General features: G+C 44.3%; 1 protein-coding gene across 2 annotated transcripts in view; it reads left to right on the forward strand.

Moving 5' to 3' along the window:
* The window catches only part of POLR3A (RNA polymerase III subunit A), a 74,997-nt gene extending 54,311 nt beyond the window's left edge, over nt 1-20,686 (forward strand). For both annotated transcript variants that reach the window (XM_088474937.1, XM_088474938.1), the window contains 9 exons: nt 1,344-1,426; nt 1,788-1,958; nt 2,212-2,305; nt 2,847-2,939; nt 3,026-3,190; nt 4,979-5,143; nt 5,749-5,880; nt 5,988-6,120; nt 19,624-20,686. In XM_088474937.1, coding sequence (XP_088331063.1) covers nt 1,344-1,426; nt 1,788-1,958; nt 2,212-2,305; nt 2,847-2,939; nt 3,026-3,190; nt 4,979-5,143; nt 5,749-5,880; nt 5,988-6,120; nt 19,624-19,775 — 1,188 coding nt within the window. In that variant the 3' untranslated portion in view covers nt 19,776-20,686. The remainder of the gene's footprint in view (nt 1-1,343; nt 1,427-1,787; nt 1,959-2,211; nt 2,306-2,846; nt 2,940-3,025; nt 3,191-4,978; nt 5,144-5,748; nt 5,881-5,987; nt 6,121-19,623) is intronic.
* Nucleotides 20,687-21,432: the final 746 nt, after the last annotated feature.

Genomic DNA, 21,432 nt, shown 5'->3' on the forward strand with positions numbered 1-21,432 from the left:
TAGTGCCGGGCATCTTTTTCATGTCTTTCACCCGATTGTGTCTTAGTCGCAATGTGATGCGGCTATGACACACCAGGAGACTGCGCTTATTGATATGATATGTGACACTGTTGTATATCTGTAGGCGAGTCTGAATCTGTATACAAAATTCTACAATGCTGCGGCTGTATCTTTTTACCACGGCACGTTACGTTGAGCTTTGTATACAGACTCAGTCGCACACAGATATACAAGTATCACATATCAAATTAATCAGCACAATTTACTGCCAACGTTCGAGTCGTACAGGACCTGGAGGCTCACTCTTGCTACATGGCTTACTGAGGCTAAATGTACGAGGACACATTTGTAGGAATGGTTACTGTAAATTAAATCGAACAATAGAAAAAAGAAAGGCTGAAAGTGCAGTCATTTAGTAAACTGTGTTAGTTTACTGTAAGTCTGGGGCATAGAACCTCAGACTATGTTTACTTTGGGCAAGTTTAGCCTAAAAATAGAAGCCAAACTATTTTGAAAACATTTCAGTGTATTTATCACACACCTAAATATAAACATATTACACACACACACACACACACATATATATATCAATTTGTATCAAAGAACAGACTGAGGGCACAGTGTAGTTAGTATCTTAAAGGTTAAATGTTTACCATACTGGTATATTGCATATATGTAAATTCTGTGACACACAAGTATATCAGCAAAACTCCAATTGATATTCATCAACATGTTGCAGATCGATCGCAATACCACAACGTGCTATCCTACAATAGAGCACAAGCCAGAGCATTATAAAACTTTAACTAATAGATTATGAAAACCTAAAAAAAAAAAATATATATATATATATAAATAAATGCTTCTCTGCATTTATGATGGAGAAAATGTAAAACCATATGGTGTCACCTGTATGTTTATGAAATTGTTTAACATAACCCCAGACTCTTCTTTGTGATAAGTATCTCTACACTGTGAACTTTGTACTAGGTTCAGAAATTAATTATTTCATCTTTGGAATGAAGTTGTGACATATATCCCAAAGGCAAGTTTATGTCAGCAGCTTGTACACAATCATGAAGCCTGTATCTGTATGTTCAGATTTGGCTGTAATACCTATTCATCACATTGTTTAATAACTATCATTCTTGGAGGTGCCTCATACGTATGTAGATGAAGTTTACAATTTAATTGCCCAAATCACCCAACACAGAGCACTTTCTATCCTGTAGCTCCTGGCACGAGTTGTGTGTTATTTTGTGACTTGTACAGATGTTTCGTAACAGCATAACTTTGCCTTCGTATGTATTGAATTTGTCTTACTCTGTTTAAATCTTGTGCAGCCTCGGGTTTTATACCAACTTGACAGGATCACACCCACCCAGCTGGAAAAGTTTTTAGAGACGTGTCGGGATAAGTACATGAGGTAATGGTTATCAAGCCGTTTTGAATATGCATAGTTATTTCTCTTTTATAATAATACATTCTATATGTGACTTTGTTTACTACATTTGACCATTTCTTCCTCAAAGTGCTGGCCTGGCTAATCTGTGGCTCTTCTGGTGTTCAAGAACTGAATGCCCCAGCATGCTGCATGCAAATACACTGGGATTTGTAGTCTCACAACACCTGGAGTGGCACAGGTTGCACAAGCCTGCTGTAGTAAATAACGCTACTTTCATTTTAGAGGTCTCCTCTGAATGTGTGTAATCTTGTGTCTCCATGATGTTGGAATGTTTTAATGGATTGTGTATTTGTCAGTGTCATGGATTTATTTACTTTACCAGAGCTCAGATGGAGCCAGGATCTGCTGTGGGTGCCCTCTGTGCTCAAAGCATCGGAGAGCCAGGAACGCAGATGACACTGAAAACGTTTCATTTTGCTGGGGTTGCTTCCATGAACATCACGCTGGGTGTGCCTCGTATCAAGGAGATCATCAATGCTTCAAAGAACATCAGGTGTGAGATGCATAACAGCAAATTGTTCACGTTTGCATCATGGGAATTATGGACACTTTTGGGGTGAACTTTTTAATGTGTGTATTTGGTGTCTGACTTTAAGAATAATTGGATTTGGAGAGTGTTGTTAATTTTTTGAGCTTGTCCCAAGTACAAGTGCTACACTTCGTATACAGTTTGCCCCTTCTTGGAAATCAGGGAAGAGAAGCTAAAATAAGGCATGTACTAATACTGGTCTTCAATATCATTACAGTACACCGATCATTACTGCCCAGCTTGACATAGATGACAACTCTGACTTTGCACGTCTTGTAAAAGGCAGGATTGAGAAGACCTTACTAGGAGAAGTAAGCAGTGTTTGCTACCCTGAATGCTTGCCTCTGTTTATATATTTATTATTGGTTTCCTGCAGAATTATTATTAGTTTTTATATAGCGCAGCATTTTATATTGTGCTTTACAATTTCAAACAACATTAATAGAACAAAACTGGGTAATAACAGATGGACATAGAGGTAAGAGAGTCCTGCCCGCAAGCTGTAGAATAATATAAGCACTTTCTTATACCTTGTCACAGTTTTAAATGTTTAATGGTTTTACAGTAAGTTGCTGAAATATCTGTAATCTTTCTGCCAGCTTTCCAATAAAGTACAAGTTTTGGAGATTGGTCAGGTGAATTGTTCGAACCCATGGTCACATGTGGATTGCTGGTGTTGAAGTGCAGGTCAAAATGAAAGACCTCTAATAGGGTATTGTCCTCATGCCTGCATATATGAGAATACAAGGCCTGCAGGACTGACTGAGGAGGGTGCAGTAATAACAGCGCCTGACTGCATAATTATTACCTCTCCCCAACCCTTACCATTTATCTCCATATTTTTCCCTACAGATATCAGAGTACATAGAAGAGGTGTTCCTTCCTGATGATTGTTTTCTTCTGGTGAAGCTATCACTGGAACGCATACGCTTGTTAAGGCTTGAGGTGAGGGAAGTTGGATGTTTGTTTGACTTCAGTTTGCCTTCACTACATGGATATACTGTAAGTGCTACTGTATTTCTGTTTTTCAGGTGAATGCAGAGACTGTGAGATACTCTATCTGCATGTCTAAGCTGCGTGTGAAGTCAGGAGACATTGCAGTTCATGGTGAGGCAGTTGTTTGCGTTACACCCAGAGAGAACAACAAAAGCTCTATGTACTATGTCTTGCAGTCACTTAAAGAAGAGCTCCCTAAGGTGAGTGTGATGTTCATATGCGAAACAAAGTGTATAAAGAATACATGCAAATCCATTTATTTTTTTATTTTTATTTTTTAAATCAAAGTTTTCTTTATTGAAGCATGACGGGTATACAAAAAGATTGAAACAAGCACACTCATTTGTGGGTATAGTAGAATACACATCATTAACAATTGCTGAGTATACAATCAAAATGTGTTAACTGCATGTTTCACAATGGTGTATCCAGGACAGAATACAAATAAAATGGTGCGAGCCCAGGTCCGCGATCACCACTCACCAACCATAAGCTAGGCAGTGCTAAGGGATATCTGAATCCGGAGTCTCCTAAGCCACCCTGAGGAAACCGCGGAGATTGACGAAGAGAAAGTAGTGGCTTCCCGTCGTCAACGATTGGACAGATTCCCAGCCACCGCTTGGGGATCCATATATAAAACGCCTAGAGAGTGCCACATAACAGCAATGAATCGAAAAGGACCAGAGGTCCTTACACTTTGAGACCGTGCAAAGCATCGAAAATTTCTGCGCATGCGAAAAGTCTGACTGGGCCCTGTAAGGAGGAAGACTGCTCCCAGACCAGACCCACCTGCGCCTCGCACCACAGAGGATTCTTGTAAACATGCGCCAGGAACGTGACAGAAACCAGGACACTCCACGCTGCAAAACATGGAGCCAGAGCAGGACATACTTTGGCTGGGAACTTAACCCTATAGAGGTAAAGAAGCCTGCGCCAGAAATGAGGTAATAACCAAGCCTAAACCTGGTCTACCTGTGAAGCGCCACCAGCTTTACTAGGGCATACACCGACCTGTTTGAGAGCCCTAGGCCACGCAGGTCCAGCAACCCAGATGCCCCAGCGTCACCGGGTCCTATACACACAAGGCGCCCGAGCGCAACTACCCGTCACCCTTTGCCTGGGAGAAAACTGCACCCAAAATACCGCTAATTCCCGGCATACAAACTCCCCAGTTAGGGCTGTAGCAGGAATCGAACCCCTAATTGCGGTGAGGCCATCCACAACGTGCCCTTACTCCTCAGGCACTTAACTAAGACTTTCATTGTGGGATTACAGGGGGGAGGAGCTAGGATTTACAGATACAGTGTCATTAAGTGCCCGGTCCAGCACCAACCGACAATCCGATGGTCCAGTGTTCCCCAGCCTTGCTGCAAGAGAAAAGGGGGATGAGTCTTATTGCCCACTATTGTGTTTATACGTTTTGGCTTGTGGTGGGAGACACTTTCCTTTTGCAACTTCCTTGATGCCCACAGTTGTGATTTGTTGAAATGTCTGAAAACATATTCCATGTTACAGGCCCCTCTCTTAAGCTGGGTAAACATTAGTTTGTGCACCCAGCACAATTTCGCCGGAGATGGGACGTGGCAAGTGCATACACACTTTCCGATGCCGGGTCCGATGGACAATGACGCCAATGACACGCTGGAGCGCACATATCATGGGTACACACAGATGTACTCGATATATCGCTCCGATCCGTGGGATCGGACGACATATCTAGTGTGTACCCACCTTTTAGACAATGTAATTTGATCTTAGTTGCTGAAGGAAGAGTACTGTAGGTATAACCGCATTCCGTGCCCGGTTGCAAGTATTAAATCGCAGTTACAATACTCCACTATTAATCCTCTTATTTAATCAAAAACTTTTTTTTTTTCATTTCTATTTTTTCATGTGAGCCTGTTGTAATTAGAGTAAATGGTTTGGTTTCAGGCTAAAAAGCCTTTTATGTTTGCGTGTTTTGTGGTCACCATCTCTTTCCTCCTCAGGTGGTAGTACAGGGCATCCCGGAGGTAGCACGTGCTGTGATTCACATTGATGAACAGAGCGGCAAGGAGAAGTACAAACTGTTGGTAGAAGGGGACAACATGCGTTCTGTCATGGCCACTCATGGCGTTAAGGGCTCTAATACAACTTCCAACAACACCTATGAGGTAAGGGGCCAGTGTTTTCTTTTCCTATCAATAGTGGCCTGAATAGGACGTACCTAAATCACACTCCGCACTTTTATTACTCAATACATTTGTGAAAGCTGACCAGTTGGGGAAAGGTACCCTGACTAATCTTGTTGTTACCTAGCTTTAGGGCAAAATTTACTAAGCGGTGGGTTCTAAACCCTGGCGATTTGGTGGCAGTTCAACGGCGGTTTCTGAATGACACCAAAACCGCTGACTAGTAATTGTAGCCCTGTTCTGTTCTATTCTTTTCTAAAACGTGTTTTGACGGCGGTTTTGAAGTGGTTTTGACCTTAGTAAATCTGCGGATAGCAAAACCGCCGGGCTTTTGAACCCGCCGCTTAGTAAATTTTGCCCTTAGAATTTATTGGTAAATTCAATACTGCTGTGGTGTAGTAGTTACAGTGAAATGAAATCGGTGAACAGCCTTTGATTTAGCTTGTTTATGCTGAAATATGCATAAGCTCCTTTTTTCCTATAGTATGTGAGATCTATCATTTGGCTATATTAAGACAACCTGTCATCCATTCATTAACCGCACATGACTCCTTGATTACAATCGATATATACATCTGTTTGATCAGGTTGAAAAGACTCTTGGCATTGAAGCAGCCCGCTCCACCATTATAAATGAGATCCAGTACACAATGGTGAATCATGGGATGAGCATTGATCGGCGCCATGTAATGCTGCTGGGGGATCTCATGTCTTATAAGGTGAGGTCTAATCCAGCAGTCTCCGGCTTGGAATAATCACACTAGTCTGTTCATTTGTAGGTACTGTATATAGTAAATGACTGTTGAATCCTTGCCTTTCGTCACAGGGAGAGGTACTTGGCATCACACGCTTTGGCTTGGCAAAAATGAAGGAAAGTGTCCTGATGTTGGCATCCTTTGAGAAGACTGCGGACCACCTATTTGATGCAGCTTATTTTGGACAAAAAGATTCAGTCTGTGGTGAGTAGAGCAATGCAATAATAAGACTAAATACAATATAACTTTGAGCACTGCTTATTGCCCATACACAAAAGTGATTATTAAGCTATCCATCAGATCCCGAGCATGGGGCGCAAAGCTATAAACTCTTATTTGCACAGCTTAAAAGGCAACATTAAGCAGAGTCTTAACTCAAATATGGTAAGCTACTAAACAAACATATTTTCTTGATCAGGCACAAGGCAATATATTCTTTCCTCCTACCTTTAGGTTAACTGCTAAACAATGGATTTATGACATCACTTGGGCAACTACATTTGTCAGAAGTCTTTTTTTTTTTTTTCTTCTTCTTCTTTCTGTTCCTTGCTTGGCCATTATAAATTACTGCCTTATATCAGGCCTTACTTCTCGAGGTCTTAGCATTATTTGTTTAGTGACACACTTTCTCATACAGGTTCTTGACAAATATGAATATAACTAGTATCACTCATCTGATCATGTAAGTGATAAATGACTGTTGACTAGTTATTGCACGACATCGCATGCAAGAAGGAATAAGTAAGGTTTAGGCATTCATCTTGGTTGTATATAGTTTAATAGCCATTATATTTCCAGCAGCTGATGTTGGTTTATTCATATAAGGCAGTGCTGTCCATGTGTATGCTGTACAGGAGCTACCTTTGTTATAACTATGTTCTTTCATACTGGTCTCGCAAGCCCCCGATTTATAAGGGCTGTCAGTATTTCTCAAGCATCCAAGGAGGGAAGGGTGCTCTTCCCCCTATATACACCATTGACTGCCTGATAATATTTTTTTATTTTGCCCTTAGCATCTGTTTTTTATTTTATTTTTTTCATTCTTGGATGATAGCCTTGCATTAGGCACACAATAGCTAAGTGGGCTGTCCTTTGCATGGCTACCATCTCTCGGTGCTGTTCATTTGGAAGAGACCATGCCTGTTTGACCTAATTACATGGTGTGACTTCCCACTTGGCAGACACATCAGAATGAACACAACTGTTCTCTAGGAGCAACTAGCAGAAGTACCTTTTCCTCTCAGTCTTTACTTTCATCTGAAGTAGTGATGATGTGTATTGGCATACTGGATTTTCTTTTGGCTCTTTCCAGTCCCTGGTCTGCATCATTTTGCAGCTCCACATCCTCCTTGGTTGTGCTGCTGAAGCGATAGTATATTTCTCCTTCATCTAGGGGACACTGGAGCTTCATGATAGTGGGTATAGACGGTGGGTTGAGTTGAGCCTGGCACTTTAAAAATCTACAAGTGTGACTGGCTCCTCCCCCTCTATGCCCCATCAGCCCCAGTTTTTAGAATGTGCCCGAGTAGAGCCGGTGCACAGGGGCTGTCTCCAGCCCTTAAATTATATTATATTAATTTTAATAACAGAAACAAGCAAGAGGACAGGCAGACTGTTGGCTGTGACAGTCTGCCTGCATTGTGGGAGCCGCCAGAGAGGGTACCACACGGCTACTGCAGCCTTTGTCCGGTCACCCTATGGAGGGGAGGCTGCTTTTTGGCAGCTAAGGAGTCATCAGACTCAGCGGGGCCCGCCACAGCTAACACCGGCTTGTGTCCGGGTCCCCGCTCTCCCCTCACTGCCCAGCGCTCTGGCCGCAGCAGTCCTGTAAGTATGCACACCTCTCCTGACTAGCAGGAGAGGTGAAAATAATCTGCTGGGTTTTTTAACAGTGCACGGCTGTCAGTGCCACGCTGGTGTTTGCAGAAGAACACCGGCGCTGGCTGTTAGGTAAGCGCGCTCTGCATTAGCGGCGGTCCTACCTGTGCGTGCCGGTGCTTGTGTAAAGGCACCGGCACGTTCATCACTTGCGGCGGTCGTGCCGCTGGCCCCCGCAGTACAGCACGGCTGAGATGCAGTAAGTGTAAGCCGCGCTCATATAATAGCGGCGGCCATTAAGAAAGGGGGCGGAGCTTATAGGTCCCTCCTCCTCTTCCTCCTTCACTGCCTGGGCTAGTTTGGCGCGCTCTGATAAGGGAGTGGCGCCTCAGTAGAGCTAGAGGCTCCCTGAAGGCACTGATCGGAGGGAGAGAAGACAGCAGCTTCTACAGGGGGTCTGTAATTACAGTAAGGTAGTTTTGACTACCTTCTGTTTTCTATTGAGTAGCATTATTAAGGAAATTCTGCTCCTCCCTTATATTGCACTGTCTGCCCCTGTTACTGAGTTGCATTATTATTGAAATTCTGCTCCTCCCTTATTGCTCTGTCTGCTCCCATACTTGAGTAGCATTATTATTGAAATTCTGCTTCTCCCTATACTCCTTCTGCATTACTGAGTTGTATGTGGTGTCTGTCTGTGAGTAAATGATGACATCCAGGACAGAAAAAGCTGCTTCACAAAAGCTGTTTGCCTGCACTAAGTGCAGGAAAAAATTTACCCATGCTCGCTCTGAAGGGTCTTCCCTATGCGAGACGTGTGAAGCAGAGAGTGCTAGCACGCAGTCTGTCACTCCCTCCTTCATAAATAGTTTGGCAGGGGTCATGGCGGATCTTTCTTCTGAATTAGCCGCTTCCCGTAGGGAACGGGAGGCCGCCAGAGATCTACCTAGCACATCTCACCCTTCTTTTCTAGCAACAGAACCAACGTGGGCTCAGAATTTAGTACTCTCTGTGAATAGCCTTGCTCAGGTTATGGGTTCTGCGTCTAAAGCTCCTGAAGCTACGGTAAGTCGCTCATCTAAGAAGAGGGCTCTTCCAGCGGTTCTCCAGTCGGATGAGGATTCGGCAGCAGATCACTCGTATCAGGAGGAAGGGGAGATGCTGGACGAATCAGACGTAGAGACTTACAAGAACCTGAGGCAATGCAAGGTATTGATGCACTCATCCCAGCGGTGAGGAAAGTTCTTAAGATTTCTGGCCCGGAAGCTCCAGAATTGTTAGAAGACTCCTTATTTGCCAGGTCACAGAAGATTGCTGTCACATTCCCTGTTTCTCTCCAGTTGGACGAACCGATGACGGCAGCCTGGCAGAATCCGGACCGTAAATTCCAGATTCCTAAGCGTTTTTTCTCTCTTTACCCGTTTCCTGCGGAAAATAGAAAGAGGTGGGAGACCCCGCCACCTGTGGATTCTTCGGTTTCTCGGTTGTCAAAGAAGACCACGTTACCTGTTCCAGGAGCTACTACATTGAAGGAAACCTCAGAGCGGAGATTAGAAACCACTTTGAAATCCATTTATACGGCTGCAGGTGCGCTTCTCCGGCCGGCCTTGGTAGGATCTTGTGGAAAAATGGGCGGAACAATTGACTGAGGGTCTTAAATCCAACACTATGCGGGCAGATCTGATTACCTTGGCAGAACATATTCAGGAATCTGCAGTATACTTAGGAGACGCCTCCAGAGATATCGGCCAGGTAGGCGCTAGGATTTCTGCTTCGGTGGTCTCTGCTCGCCGGGCACTTTGGCTTCGTGCCTGGCAAACGGATGCTGAGTCAAAAAGAGCAGTGGAAGCTCTTCCTTTCACAGGCGATATTTTATTTGGTCCAGAGCTGGACAAGTGGATCTCGCTGGCCACTGGAGGTAAGAGTACTTTTCTACCGTCATCAGCACCTCCTCCGCGTCGCTCGTTTAGGGGACCTTCCTTTTGTTCCTTTCGAGCATCTGCAAGATTTCAGGGACGATCGCGAGGTTCGTCTTCAGCGGGGCGAGGAGGCCGTGCTAGAGGACGTCAAGTGACTAATGCCCTCTGTCCAGATCCCAAGCAAGCAGACAAGCCTGTGGCATGACGGGCTTCCATCCCATCTCGGAAATCCGAAGGTGGGGGCTCGTCTCCAGCGTTTCTCGGAGGTTTGGAGACAGACTTCTCCAGACACTTGGGTTCGGAATCCGGTATCTCAAGGATACAAGATCGAGTTCGCTTTCACTCCTCCTGTGCGTTATTTTACAACAGGTTTGCCCATCGATCCCTTGAAGCAACTAATTTTGCGTCAAACGATCGAGAAACTTTTGCTGGCCGAGGTTCTTGTTGCGGTTCCCACTGCACAAAGACAACAAGCGTTTTACTCAAACCTTTTTGTGGTTCCGAAACCGGATGGGTCAGTCAGACCCATTCTGAATCTGAAATCCTTGAACCAGTATCTTTCATTTCACAGGTTCAAGATGGAGTCTCTCCATTCTGTCATTGCGGGACTAGAGGCAGGAGAGTTTCTGGTGTCAATAGATATCAAGGACGCCTATCTGCATGTCCCAATTTGGGTTCCTCACCAGGCTTTCCTCAGATTTGCTATCAAGGAAGCTCATTACCAGTTTCAGGCCCTGCCGTTCGGTCTCTCGTCAGCTCCCAGGGTATTCACCAAAGTGATGGCCGTCATGGTGTCTCACTTGCGCTCTCAGGGGGTGACGATAGTTCCGTACCTAGACTATTTACTCATCAAGGCTCCGACGGCAGCAGTCCTTTTACGCCAAGTGTCCCTTACACATCAGATTCTCATTCAACACGGATGGATTGTGAACTTCCAGAAGTCTCAGTTGATGCCGTCCCAGAGACTTCAGTTGCTAGGAATGATTCTAGACACTGTTCTGCTTCGTATGTTCTTCCCAAAGGACAAGGCCATAGCCATACAGGAGCTGGTTCGTTTGGTGCTCAGACCCAGGAAAGAGTCTGTGCATCTTTGCATCCGTCTCCTGGGAAAAATGGTGGCTTCTTTCGAGGCCATCCAATTCGGCAGATTTCACTCCAGAATTTTTCAACTGGATCTTCTGTCTCAATGGTCCGGGTCCCACCTACAGATGCATCGGCTGGTGCGTCTGTCTCCCTGGACCCGCATTTCCTTGCTCTGGTGGCTTCGAACGGAGCATCTGTTAGCGGGTCGGCGCTTCGGGATTTGGAATTGGACCTTGGTCACCACGGACGCCAGCCTCCGCGGATGGGGAGCTGTGGTTCTGGACAATCACTTCCAGGGGCTTTGGTCGCAGCAGGAATCCCTCTTGCCAATCAATGTTCTCGAACTGTGGGCAGTCTACAGAGCTTTGATACAGGCTGCTCCTCTGTTACGAGGACTTCCGGTTCGGATACAATCCGACAACGCCACGGCAGTGGCATATATAAATCGCCAAGGAGGAACCCGCAGTCGTCTGGCAATGAGAGAAGCCAGTTGCAACCTTCTGTGGCAGAAAAACACGTAGAGGAAACTTCCGCAGTATTTATTCTGGGAGTCGACAACTGGGAAGCGGACTACCTCAGTCGTCAGGATCTTCATCCTGGTGAGTGGTCCCTTCATCCCGAGGTTTTTCATCAACTTGTTTGCAGATGGGGGAAACCACAGATAGACCTGATGGCATCACGGATAAATCATCAACTATCCCTTTACTGCTCCAGGACCATGGATCCGGCAGCGGTGGCAGCAGATGCTTTACTGATCCCTTGGCCTTACAGCCTTGTGTACCTGTTCCCACCGTTTCCGCTTCTCCCTCGGATTCTCAAGCGGATCAAACGAGAGTCGTCCACCGTCATCCTAGTGGCTCCGGATTGGCCTCGTCGGGTTTGGTACTCCGATCTGTTATTCCTTCTGGCAGACGAACCTTGGCCTCTTCCGCTACGATCGGACCTTCTACAACAGGGTCCATGTGTGTACCCGGATTTACGGCGGCTTAGTTTAACGGCGTGGCTATTGAGACCGCCATCCTAAGAAGCCATGGTGTTCCTAGGTCGGTCATTCCTACCATGCTTAGGGCTAGAAAACCGGTAACATCAGCGCATTATCATCGCATTTGGAGGGCTTATCTCCTGGTGTGAAGGTCGTGGATCTTCCACTTCCTCTTTTCATTTACCTTGTCTTCTTCTTTTTCTTCAAAAAGGCCTTGATGCGGGCCTACACTTGGGATCGCTTAAAGTGCAGATTTCTGCTTTTTCTATTTTCTTCCAGCGTCACCTAGCACTGATTCCGGAGGTTCAGAAATTTTTTCAAGGGGTACTTAGAATTCAGCCCCCCTTTGTGCCACCCACGGCTCCTTGGGACCTGAATCTTGTTTTATCTTTACTTCAGTCATCCACCTTTGAGCCTTTGCAGGATGTGGAATTGAAGTATTTGCCTTGGAAGATGATCCTTTTATTGGCCCTGGCTCCGGCCAGACGAGTGTCTGAACTTGGAGCCTTGTCATGCCGTTCGCCTTACTTGATTTTTCACGAAGATCAGGCGGAACTTCGTACCCGCCCTTCCTTTTTGCCCAAGGTGGTCTCGCAGTTTCATCTGAATCAGCCGATTGTAGTGCCAGCGTTGTCGGATTCTTCCGGGGATTCTCACTCCTTGGATGTGGTTCGGGCACTTCGCATTTATATGGCCCGTACTGAGGGACTACGTAAATCAGAGGCTCTGTTCGTCCTTTATGATGCCAATCGGCGTGGCTGGCCTGCATCTAAGCAGACTTTGGCCAGGTGGATTCGTCTGACTATTCGTCAGGCATATGTTGCTTCTGCTCGACCACCGCCGGTATCCATTTCTGCGCATTCTACGTGCTCTGTGGGTACTTCTTGGGCGGCACGTAGAGGTGTCTCAGCTTCACAGCTTTGTAGAGCAGCTACGTGGTCTTCGGTTCATACTTTTGTACGTTTCTACAGATTTGACAATTTTGCGGCTTCTGCTTCAAATTTTGGTCGCAGTGTCTTGCAGGGCGTTCAGCACTCTCCCCCCCCAGGAGTGTAGCTTTGGGACGTCCCCACTGTCATGAAGCTCCAGTGTCCCCTAGTGGATGAAGGAGAAAACAGGATTTTGGTACTTACCGTTAAATCCATTTCTCCGATTCCACAGGGGACACTGGACGCCCACCCAGTGCTTCTTGCCTGTTATCAGTTACTTGTTCTGCTTCAGTTCTGTTGCAGTTTGTTCTGTTCTCGTTGTGTGACTGTTTATCCCTGCAGCCTGCTGTGTTCTTGCAGTGTGTCAGTATGTTGGATTGTTTCTTTTTCCTGTTCTCCTTCTCTGTTCTTCAGTCTGTTCTCCGTCTCCTATCGGGCTCAGTTCTTTAAAACTGGTGCTGAGGGGGCATAGAGGGGGAGGAGCCAGTCACAATTGTAGATTTTTAAAGTGCCAGGCTCAACTCAACCCACTGTCTATACCCACTGAAGCACCAGTGTCCCCTGTGGAATCGGAGGAATGGATTTAACGGTAAGTACCAAAATCCTGTTTTTCTGCCCTCATTTTCTTTGTCTGAGAAGGTGAGTATGACCATGGCTAAGCCTGAAGAAGGGACCGTGACAGCGTACTGTACATTGATTGATTGCACCTGACAAACCATGTTGGTCTCTGGGTCTGGCATGGTCAGTGCAGGTGTCCTCGTGACCGGAGAACGTTCTGATTACCACCACCACTTTTACAACACAAATGGTGCAGCTTCCAGGGTTTCCTTATCTGGAGGAGGTTTCCTCGTGTGCTGGCGAGGATTCCATCAGGAAGCTGGAAGTGAACAATCTGGTGTGGCTCTCAAACACTAAAGAGGGATAGGAGATTCCAGACACTTAAGTTTGTAAACCTAAAAAGAAGTGGGCAGTTTCCCCTTCTTTTTTTTTTTTATCTTACTGGAGAACCCTCTTAAAGTGTGGACTAATTGCAGATTTCAAGTATCCTGCGAATTGCACTCCCTGTATCCTCCCATTAGAGAGGTTATGGTGAAATGGTAATCCCTTATCTATGTTGGATGCTCCTGTGTCTCTCCACTCTAAGATCAAAATTTCAGTCTCAGAATCACGTGCCCTCTTGCTTTGTACTTGGGAGACAGATGCTGAATCCAACAGGACTTTTGACCCCCACAAGCTGGGGAAATCCTGTTCAGTCCCAAACTGGGTGAGATCACTTACTTGACCACAGGGAAGAAAGCGTTTTTGTTTGTTTTTCTGTTAATGCCCGTAAACCTAAGTACTGTTGCTTTTATCTCTACATAAAAGCTTTGTAGTCAGTCCTCCTTGGGTCAGTTTTCTTCTCCCTTGGAGAGCTGCAGAGGGGTAAGCAAGCTTGGGTAGCTAGATGTCCAGTTTCTATGTAAAGCTGGTCATACACTGAACGATAATCAAGCAACTCGGCCAACTAATTTACTGCTTTAGGTGATTATCATTCAGTGTATGGTACTGGATGATCGTTCACAGACTGAAAACGGCTTAAAAAAAAAACATCTGGATTGTCCGGTTTGGTTTTCAAACCCGCCTCGTTCAGCCAAATGTGAATGAAGGTCTCCATACATTGTGTAGTACAGTGGTTCCCAGGTTTTAAGGATAATACATGCTTGAGGCCTGATGGTTAAATCAAATTGACTGAGGTACTAATTAAGTCACCTGTGCTCAAGCATGGATATCCTTAAAACATTTAGAAATTTCTGGTGTTTTGTATGTAGGCTCTCTAACGGTCTGTCAGTCAGCTCCTCCTCAGTATCTGTTGAATGGTCTGCTACATCATCAGTGTATGGCCACCTTTTATGAATAGCAATTTGTAAAGCTCAACTTTTTCTGCTATTTTTGCAGCTGGATTTAAAGCAGCATTTAAATGGAAAACCAGGTTGATTTTTCCCACTGGTCTTCCATCCCTGTTTTTGTTGTTCTGGTTATTATCATTATTATTATTGTTGTTGTTATATTGATTATTACTTATTTAGAAGTTGCCACTTCTGTAACACCAAACATATGGAATAGAACCAAAATTAGGTTAGTATTTCTTATGCTGGGCATACACTCTACAATTATCTGTCAGATATCTGTCAAATCTGTCTGGTGGGAAGGAAAATCTGGTCTGTTTTCTAGTGTTTGGGAGCATAATTTCTATTGTCATTTGCTCCCATACCTTACCAGGTTTTCATTCCAACCAGCCAGATTGGACAGATATCTGATAGATAATTGCAAAGTGTATGCCCAGCATTAGTGTTTTGTATGTAGCAAGTTCAAATAAATACATTATTACGGTGTGCAATTAGCGTAGTCCTGTAGAGAAGATAAAGAGAAAGGGGCCTTGCTTGCATGAATTTACAATTTATAAGGAATATGGAGATGCACACCAGGAAGAAGAGGATAGAGTACGGGAAAGCACATGTTTAATCCTGTAAAGTGTGACATATCAAATAACACGTAGAACAAGTATGATACATATGGCATTAAAGGTTCTGTGAGGCAGGAACAAAGACTGTTGATGTGTCAGAGGGCATTCCAGAGGTTGGGAGTATACACAGAAGATCTATTGAATTGAGGTGTTAGAAGTGGTGACCAGAGAGGCAGTAAGGCTGCAGCAATTAGTAGTGCCATAGAGTTACACAGGCAAACTAGCAATGTTGAGGGTGTTGTAAGCAAATATGAGCGCAACCAAACATTGTGGTTAGGTTTGTCTGCACATAGCCCTGAATTGACCGAAGGGCATGCACTCACATGTTCCAATATGGGAGGAATAACAGTGTAGCTTGAGATTTGCTGCTTACTCCAGTCTTTTTCAGTTTTGGATTCTATCCTGTGGCCTGGCCACAACACATAGAGTGCTCACAAAGATCATAGCAGTAATTACCACCCTTCTCAGATCCAGGAGGTGTGTGACTGTTTTCCATTATCTGGATGACCTTCGCCTTAATGTACACTCATGCTCTGGAGACAGCCTAGAATAGATCTTGGAATGTTATGGTGGCCTTCTGAGTTTAAAAAAAATCCAACATGACCATTTAACAGCAATTATCTTCCTGGGACTTTGAATCAGCAGATGGTTTTCTTACCGGAGAACTAGTATAGGGCCTGATTCATAATGGATCGCAACTTCAACAGTGTACTCAGATCGACCGATAGTGTGTACTGCGTATGCAGTGCGCGTGCGTGAGTTGGCATTGAGATCACCTACGCAGATACAGAGCTGTCGCAGATCGAGGGACAAGACGCTGGCATTTGGGGGTGATGGCCGGGGAGTGGTTGGAGAAACGCAGGTGTGCCTGTCTGTTTGAACGCCCTTTCCTGGGCGTGCATAAATTAGCCACTGTGATGGCCTACGCAGCTTGTGTACTCACTGCGTGCGTGGAGAGTTGCAATTTCTGAGTAAGGTCAGACCTGTTGTAATTGTGAGGGGCTGATTTTACTAGATGGTACCGATGAATACACAGGTCTGCGAGGTCTTACGGATGTGCGAAAGCAGTAGTGGGCGTATCTATGCTGGCTTTGCAATTGCAAACATTAGCATATTTTCGCAGCAGGTCTGCGTGCGTAATCGCAGCTGCTATCGCAATAGCGATCCGTGTGAATGGGGCTTGCAGACAATTGTTGGTACACCTTTGCATGTAGGTCTTGGGATAGATGTGTCCACCTTTTGAGGCAGTGCCATTTGCACAGTTCTACTTGAGGGTGTTCCAGATTGGCCTGATTTGAAATAATAAAAAGTCTCCCTGACAATTGAAGCCAGCACTTCAAACAGACCCAAACATGCAGCTGATGGCTGAAAGGTGACAGATTCAACAGGGGTCGACAGTTCTTCTGGAACTGGACTATAATGATGTCATACTCCAGCCATTAAAATTGTGTAGCCAGTCTTATTTACAGGAAAACTATGAAGCAGATTTCCTCAAATGTCAAACCCTTCACCCCATGGAATGATCCCTTAATCCAAAGATATTTCAACAGTTTGTAAACCTGTAGGAACATCTAGATGTCACATGTCAATCTCTAATCTCATGGTGAATGATTTCTACTTCAGGACAAGTGTTCTTCAGGCATTTCTGGTAGACACAATGTTTGTTTGTGCTTCCTTAGGATCTTATCTCCAGTAGCAATGGTTCTGCAGGAGCTAAATAAGGTGGAAAGAGGGTGTTAAATGATTCTGAGAGTGCTGGACTGGCCAAGTAGGTCATGGTACACAGACATTCTAAGCATGACGAGTCCACGCCTGCCTCAATGACCTGACCTATTAATTCAGGATCACTTTCACCACCAGAGTTTACAGAGTGGCTGTTGAAGCCATGCTCCTTAGAACTAAGAGGTTTTCTGATGGTGTGGTTTAGACTATGCTCAAGACTTGAAAGCCTGTTTTTGCCAAGATTACCACAAAATTTAAATTAGTGTGAAACAAGGTGGTTTTCTACATCCTCTTTCTGTTTGATTGTTTACTGCTGTTTTAGCAGGATGGTCTATATGAGGGTTTAAAACTACTTCTTAGAGGTTCAGATGTCAACACACTCTCTTGAAAATAATGAATTTTACCTGGAGTGCAGCCCATGTTACAAGAAATTACCGTATATACTCGAGTATAAGCCGACCCGAATATAAGCCGAGGTACCTACTTTCACCACAAAAAACTGGGAAAACTTATTGACTCGAGTATAAGCCTAGGGTGGGAAATGGCAGCAGCTGGTAGTGCCCCCAGTAGTAATTCCCCCTGGTAGTGCCCCCAGTAGTAATCCCTCCTGGTAGTGCCCCCAGTGGTAATACCCCCTCTCAGTGCCTCCAGTAGTAATCCCCCCCCTGGTAGTGTTCCCAGTGGTATTCCCCCCCATTTAGTGCCCCCTGTAGTAATCCCCCCCCCCCTGGTAGTGCCCCCTGTAGTAATCCCCCCCCCCCCTGGTAGTGCCCCCTGTAGTAATCCCCCCCCCCTGGTAGAGCCCCCTGTAGTAATCCCCCCCCCCCCCTGGTAGTGCCCCCTGTAGTAATCCCCCCCCCCCTGGTAGTGCCCCCTGTAGTAATCCCCCCCTGGTAGTGCCCCCTGTAGTAATCCCCCCCTGGTAGTTCCCCCTGTAGTAATCCCCCCCTGGTAGTTCCCCCAGTGGTAATAACCCATTTTAGTGCCCCCTGTAGTAATCCCCCCCCTGGTAGTACCCCTAGTGGCAATCCCCCCTTTTAGTGCCCCCTGTAGTAATCCCCCCCTGGTAGTTCCCCCAGTGGTAATCCCCCCCTTTTAGTGCCCCCTGTAGTAATCCCCCAGTGGTAATAACCCCTTTTAGTGCCCCCTGTAGTAATCTCCCCCTGTAGTACCCCCCCCCCCCCAGTAGAGAGAGGCATACGGTAATAAGAATAAAAGAAAAAAAAATCACTTACCTGAAACTCCCGCTCCTGGTCCCGCCGCTGTCAGCTCCTCCGGCCGCTTTGTATGGGAGAGACGTCACTACTCATGACGTCTCTCCCATTACCCACTGCAGGAGCCGGAAGATGGCTCCCGCAGTGGGAGCAGCAGCAGCCGCTGAGAGTCTGACAGACAGCAAACACACAGCTGCCGGCTCCGGCGGCTGTGTGTTTATGCTGTGTAGCGCTGACCGAACTCCGTCCGGTCAGCGCTACACTTCACTCGAGTATAAACCGAGGGGGTACTTTTTCAGCACAAACAATGTGCTGAAAAACTCTGCTTATACTCGAGTATATACGGTATGCAAGTGCAGCCTCCATACATTCCCCAATAGTTCCTTGGTATATCTTTCCAGGGCTGACAGCTTAGCAGAAACATATATCAAACCACTGGATTTGATGGATTTGAAATTTCTCACCGGGATAAGTCCCTTCCTGTTAGCGATCGCTACTGTTAGTACAGCTACACCATGAAGATAGGGCTATTCTAAGAACCAAACCTTCCTTTCAGTCAAAATGGTCTACTACTCGCTCTCTGGACATTGCAACAGGACAATGTCCACAGGAGAGTTAAGCCAGATTTCAAACCGACCATTGTAAGGTTTGAGCATAAGGCGCTGCATATTGCAACCCTCCCTTTAGGACAGTTTTGTGACTTACCTGTGGTATCCAAATGGGTGCTAGAGAATTTGATTTTGTACTTGCATTAAATCCTTTTATCGCAGTCCTTTGGAGCACACTGGCCCCTCCCTTTTACGCTCTATTTGGTCAATTGAATTCCATGCGAAGGGCGCGAGTTGCCGTTGCAATGGCATTAAAACTCCTGCAATGGCACAGCAAATTTGCATAATTCTGCGCTGCGAGAGCTTTTATGTGAATTTGGGCTCTCCTTAAGTGCGCCTGTTGCTGCGATGACTTGCGCCCACGAGTACATCGTGTGTAATTGGTTTGACCCCTTTATCTTTTCTGTTATTTTTCATAGTTTTTTTACGGTTAGGAATGTTTCATGTTTGATATTGTAGAGTTTCTCTTGTCTCTCTCGTTATGTTCTCTTTGTACTGTCTTTTGGGGCCTTCTCAGACACATGCTGAAGGAGCTTGAGCTTGTTGCCAGGAAATGTAAAGTGCCCCATTTCCTGTCACTGCACTCTATGCTCCATGGTGTCTCCGAATGGAATAAGAGAAAAAGGAATTAACCTTAAAAAAAAAAAAAAAAAAAGTCCATTTTCCATACATTGTCATCATTTCATTATATTATACTTGTAATATACACTGGCTTGTTTAGTTTCTTCCTAAATCAATAGTTGTGAAGTCTGTTATCTTTATTGGGTGTAGCAAGTGTAAACTGTAAGTGTTCAACCTTCAAAAATAAGCAGTGTGACATTGTGCCACGTATAAAACTGTTGTCTTGAGTGTGAAGTATTAATGATATTGTCACCTCAGTATGAAAAAAATAAAAATAAATTTGCTTATTCCTTTATTTCTCTCTCTAGGTGTCTCCGAGTGCATTATCATGGGCATTCCTATGAACATTGGAACCGGGCTCTTTAAACTTCTACACAAAGCAGATAAGGACCCTAATCCACCTAAGAGACCCCTGATTTTTGACAACAAAGATTTTCACCTTCCTATTGCTAGCACGTAGCACAAAGCCGTCCTCCTTAAACACCAATCCTTCCTGGGTGTGCGAACCACTTTGCGCTTCCTTTTAAGTCATTGCTTTTCGTGAGTGGTTACGGTTAAAGGGTGAGAGTTTACGTTAAAATATGTGCTTACTGGAAAAACTGGTTCTGGTGGTAGAAATTGGTTGGTAGTATATAAATGTAAATAAGTTGTGTATTGAAAAATGTAGATCTCCCTTTTGTCTGGGTAAGATATGACAGATTATACTGCTCTATTAACAATTAAACACGTACAGCTACACACCTCCAACCAGGTGTTTGGTTTGACATACAGTGGAATCAAATAAATGAAATAGCCAACTATGCTGAACTGTATATATCACTTGGCATCCAAACACAAAAACTGTGTTGCAATTTGTCAAAGTACCACATTACAGTGTTAATAAAAACAATACAGTAAATGAATTTGTATATTAAATTATGCAACATTGCATCTGTATGTGCTTGTTGAATGCTTGTATACTTTATTAGATTATTTATTGTTTTCACTAGCAGAATAGCAGTGTTGTAGGGACTTGCAGTTGTTGAGTAGCAGAAAGCCTAGGCAATCTTGGTTTTCTCCCACGCAGGAAACTAATGGTTTTGAGTATTCATATGTCTCTTGTATGTGGCAATATTTTTGCATGGTAATCCTTTCCTGGGCCGTCTTCCCCAAGACACACTGGTGGAATGCTTTTGCTAGATTTAAATATTCCATTGGAACTAAAACACAAGCTTTGTATTTCTCTATGCTGCATTTGGAGTTTGCACCTAATGTAAACTTAGTGAGTTTTATGATACATTTACAATGTCTCACCTAAACAGTTCTATCTTGAAATATTGGATATATATGTAAATTAGTTATTTTTTGTTTTCAATAAAGAAATACACTTTATTGTGTTTGCTTATTTTTAGCTGACTGTATAAGTTAGTTTAGTCTACTAGTAGTCACAAGCAAATACTATACACTGTTTCTCCTATCCATTATTACCTTGCATCCTTATAGGCAGCTTTATTAATATTACCTGCTCACTAACCACATTTTTATAGCTCTCCCATGTGACTTATTTAAGCTATTAAAAAATGTATCCATCTAGAGAAAAGATACAGAAATGCTTTTCTTATGTGAAGTGTCAATGCAGCAGCAATTACATATCCAAGACAAATGTGTGTCCCATCTGTATCCTTTTTCAGTAATTGGTTTAAAGTAAAAATAAGAGTATTAAAAAGAGTCCATTTATAAACTGTAGTGTGTAGGCATTGCAGAAAACAGGTTACCATAATAACAACGCTCCACTACAGTGGGTCATGTGATAAACGCTAGGCAGTGTACCTCACAGATCATTAAGCCAAAAAGATTTAACTCTGTATAAACAAAGTGACAAAATATATGCAGAGTCCAACATCTGATTGGAGTCTATCAACTGACCTCTTAAGTAACCTACACTGAAATGCTTTGAATATAAAACATGTAGGCAAATGATTAAAAAATTAAATAGTGTTAATGCTGGTTCTTTATTATGACTTATTTATCAAACTACTATAATGCAACAAGATCTCTTTGTTAGTCATTTATATGTTAGTTTCATATGTTTTTCTTTCTTTGAAAGATCTTTATTTGTAGTCTACGATAAATCAGAT

Source organism: Taudactylus pleione, unplaced genomic scaffold (assembly GCF_031769625.1).
Source record: "Taudactylus pleione unplaced genomic scaffold, aTauple2 ptg000157l, whole genome shotgun sequence".
NCBI classification, from domain to species: Eukaryota; Metazoa; Chordata; class Amphibia; order Anura; family Myobatrachidae; genus Taudactylus; species Taudactylus pleione.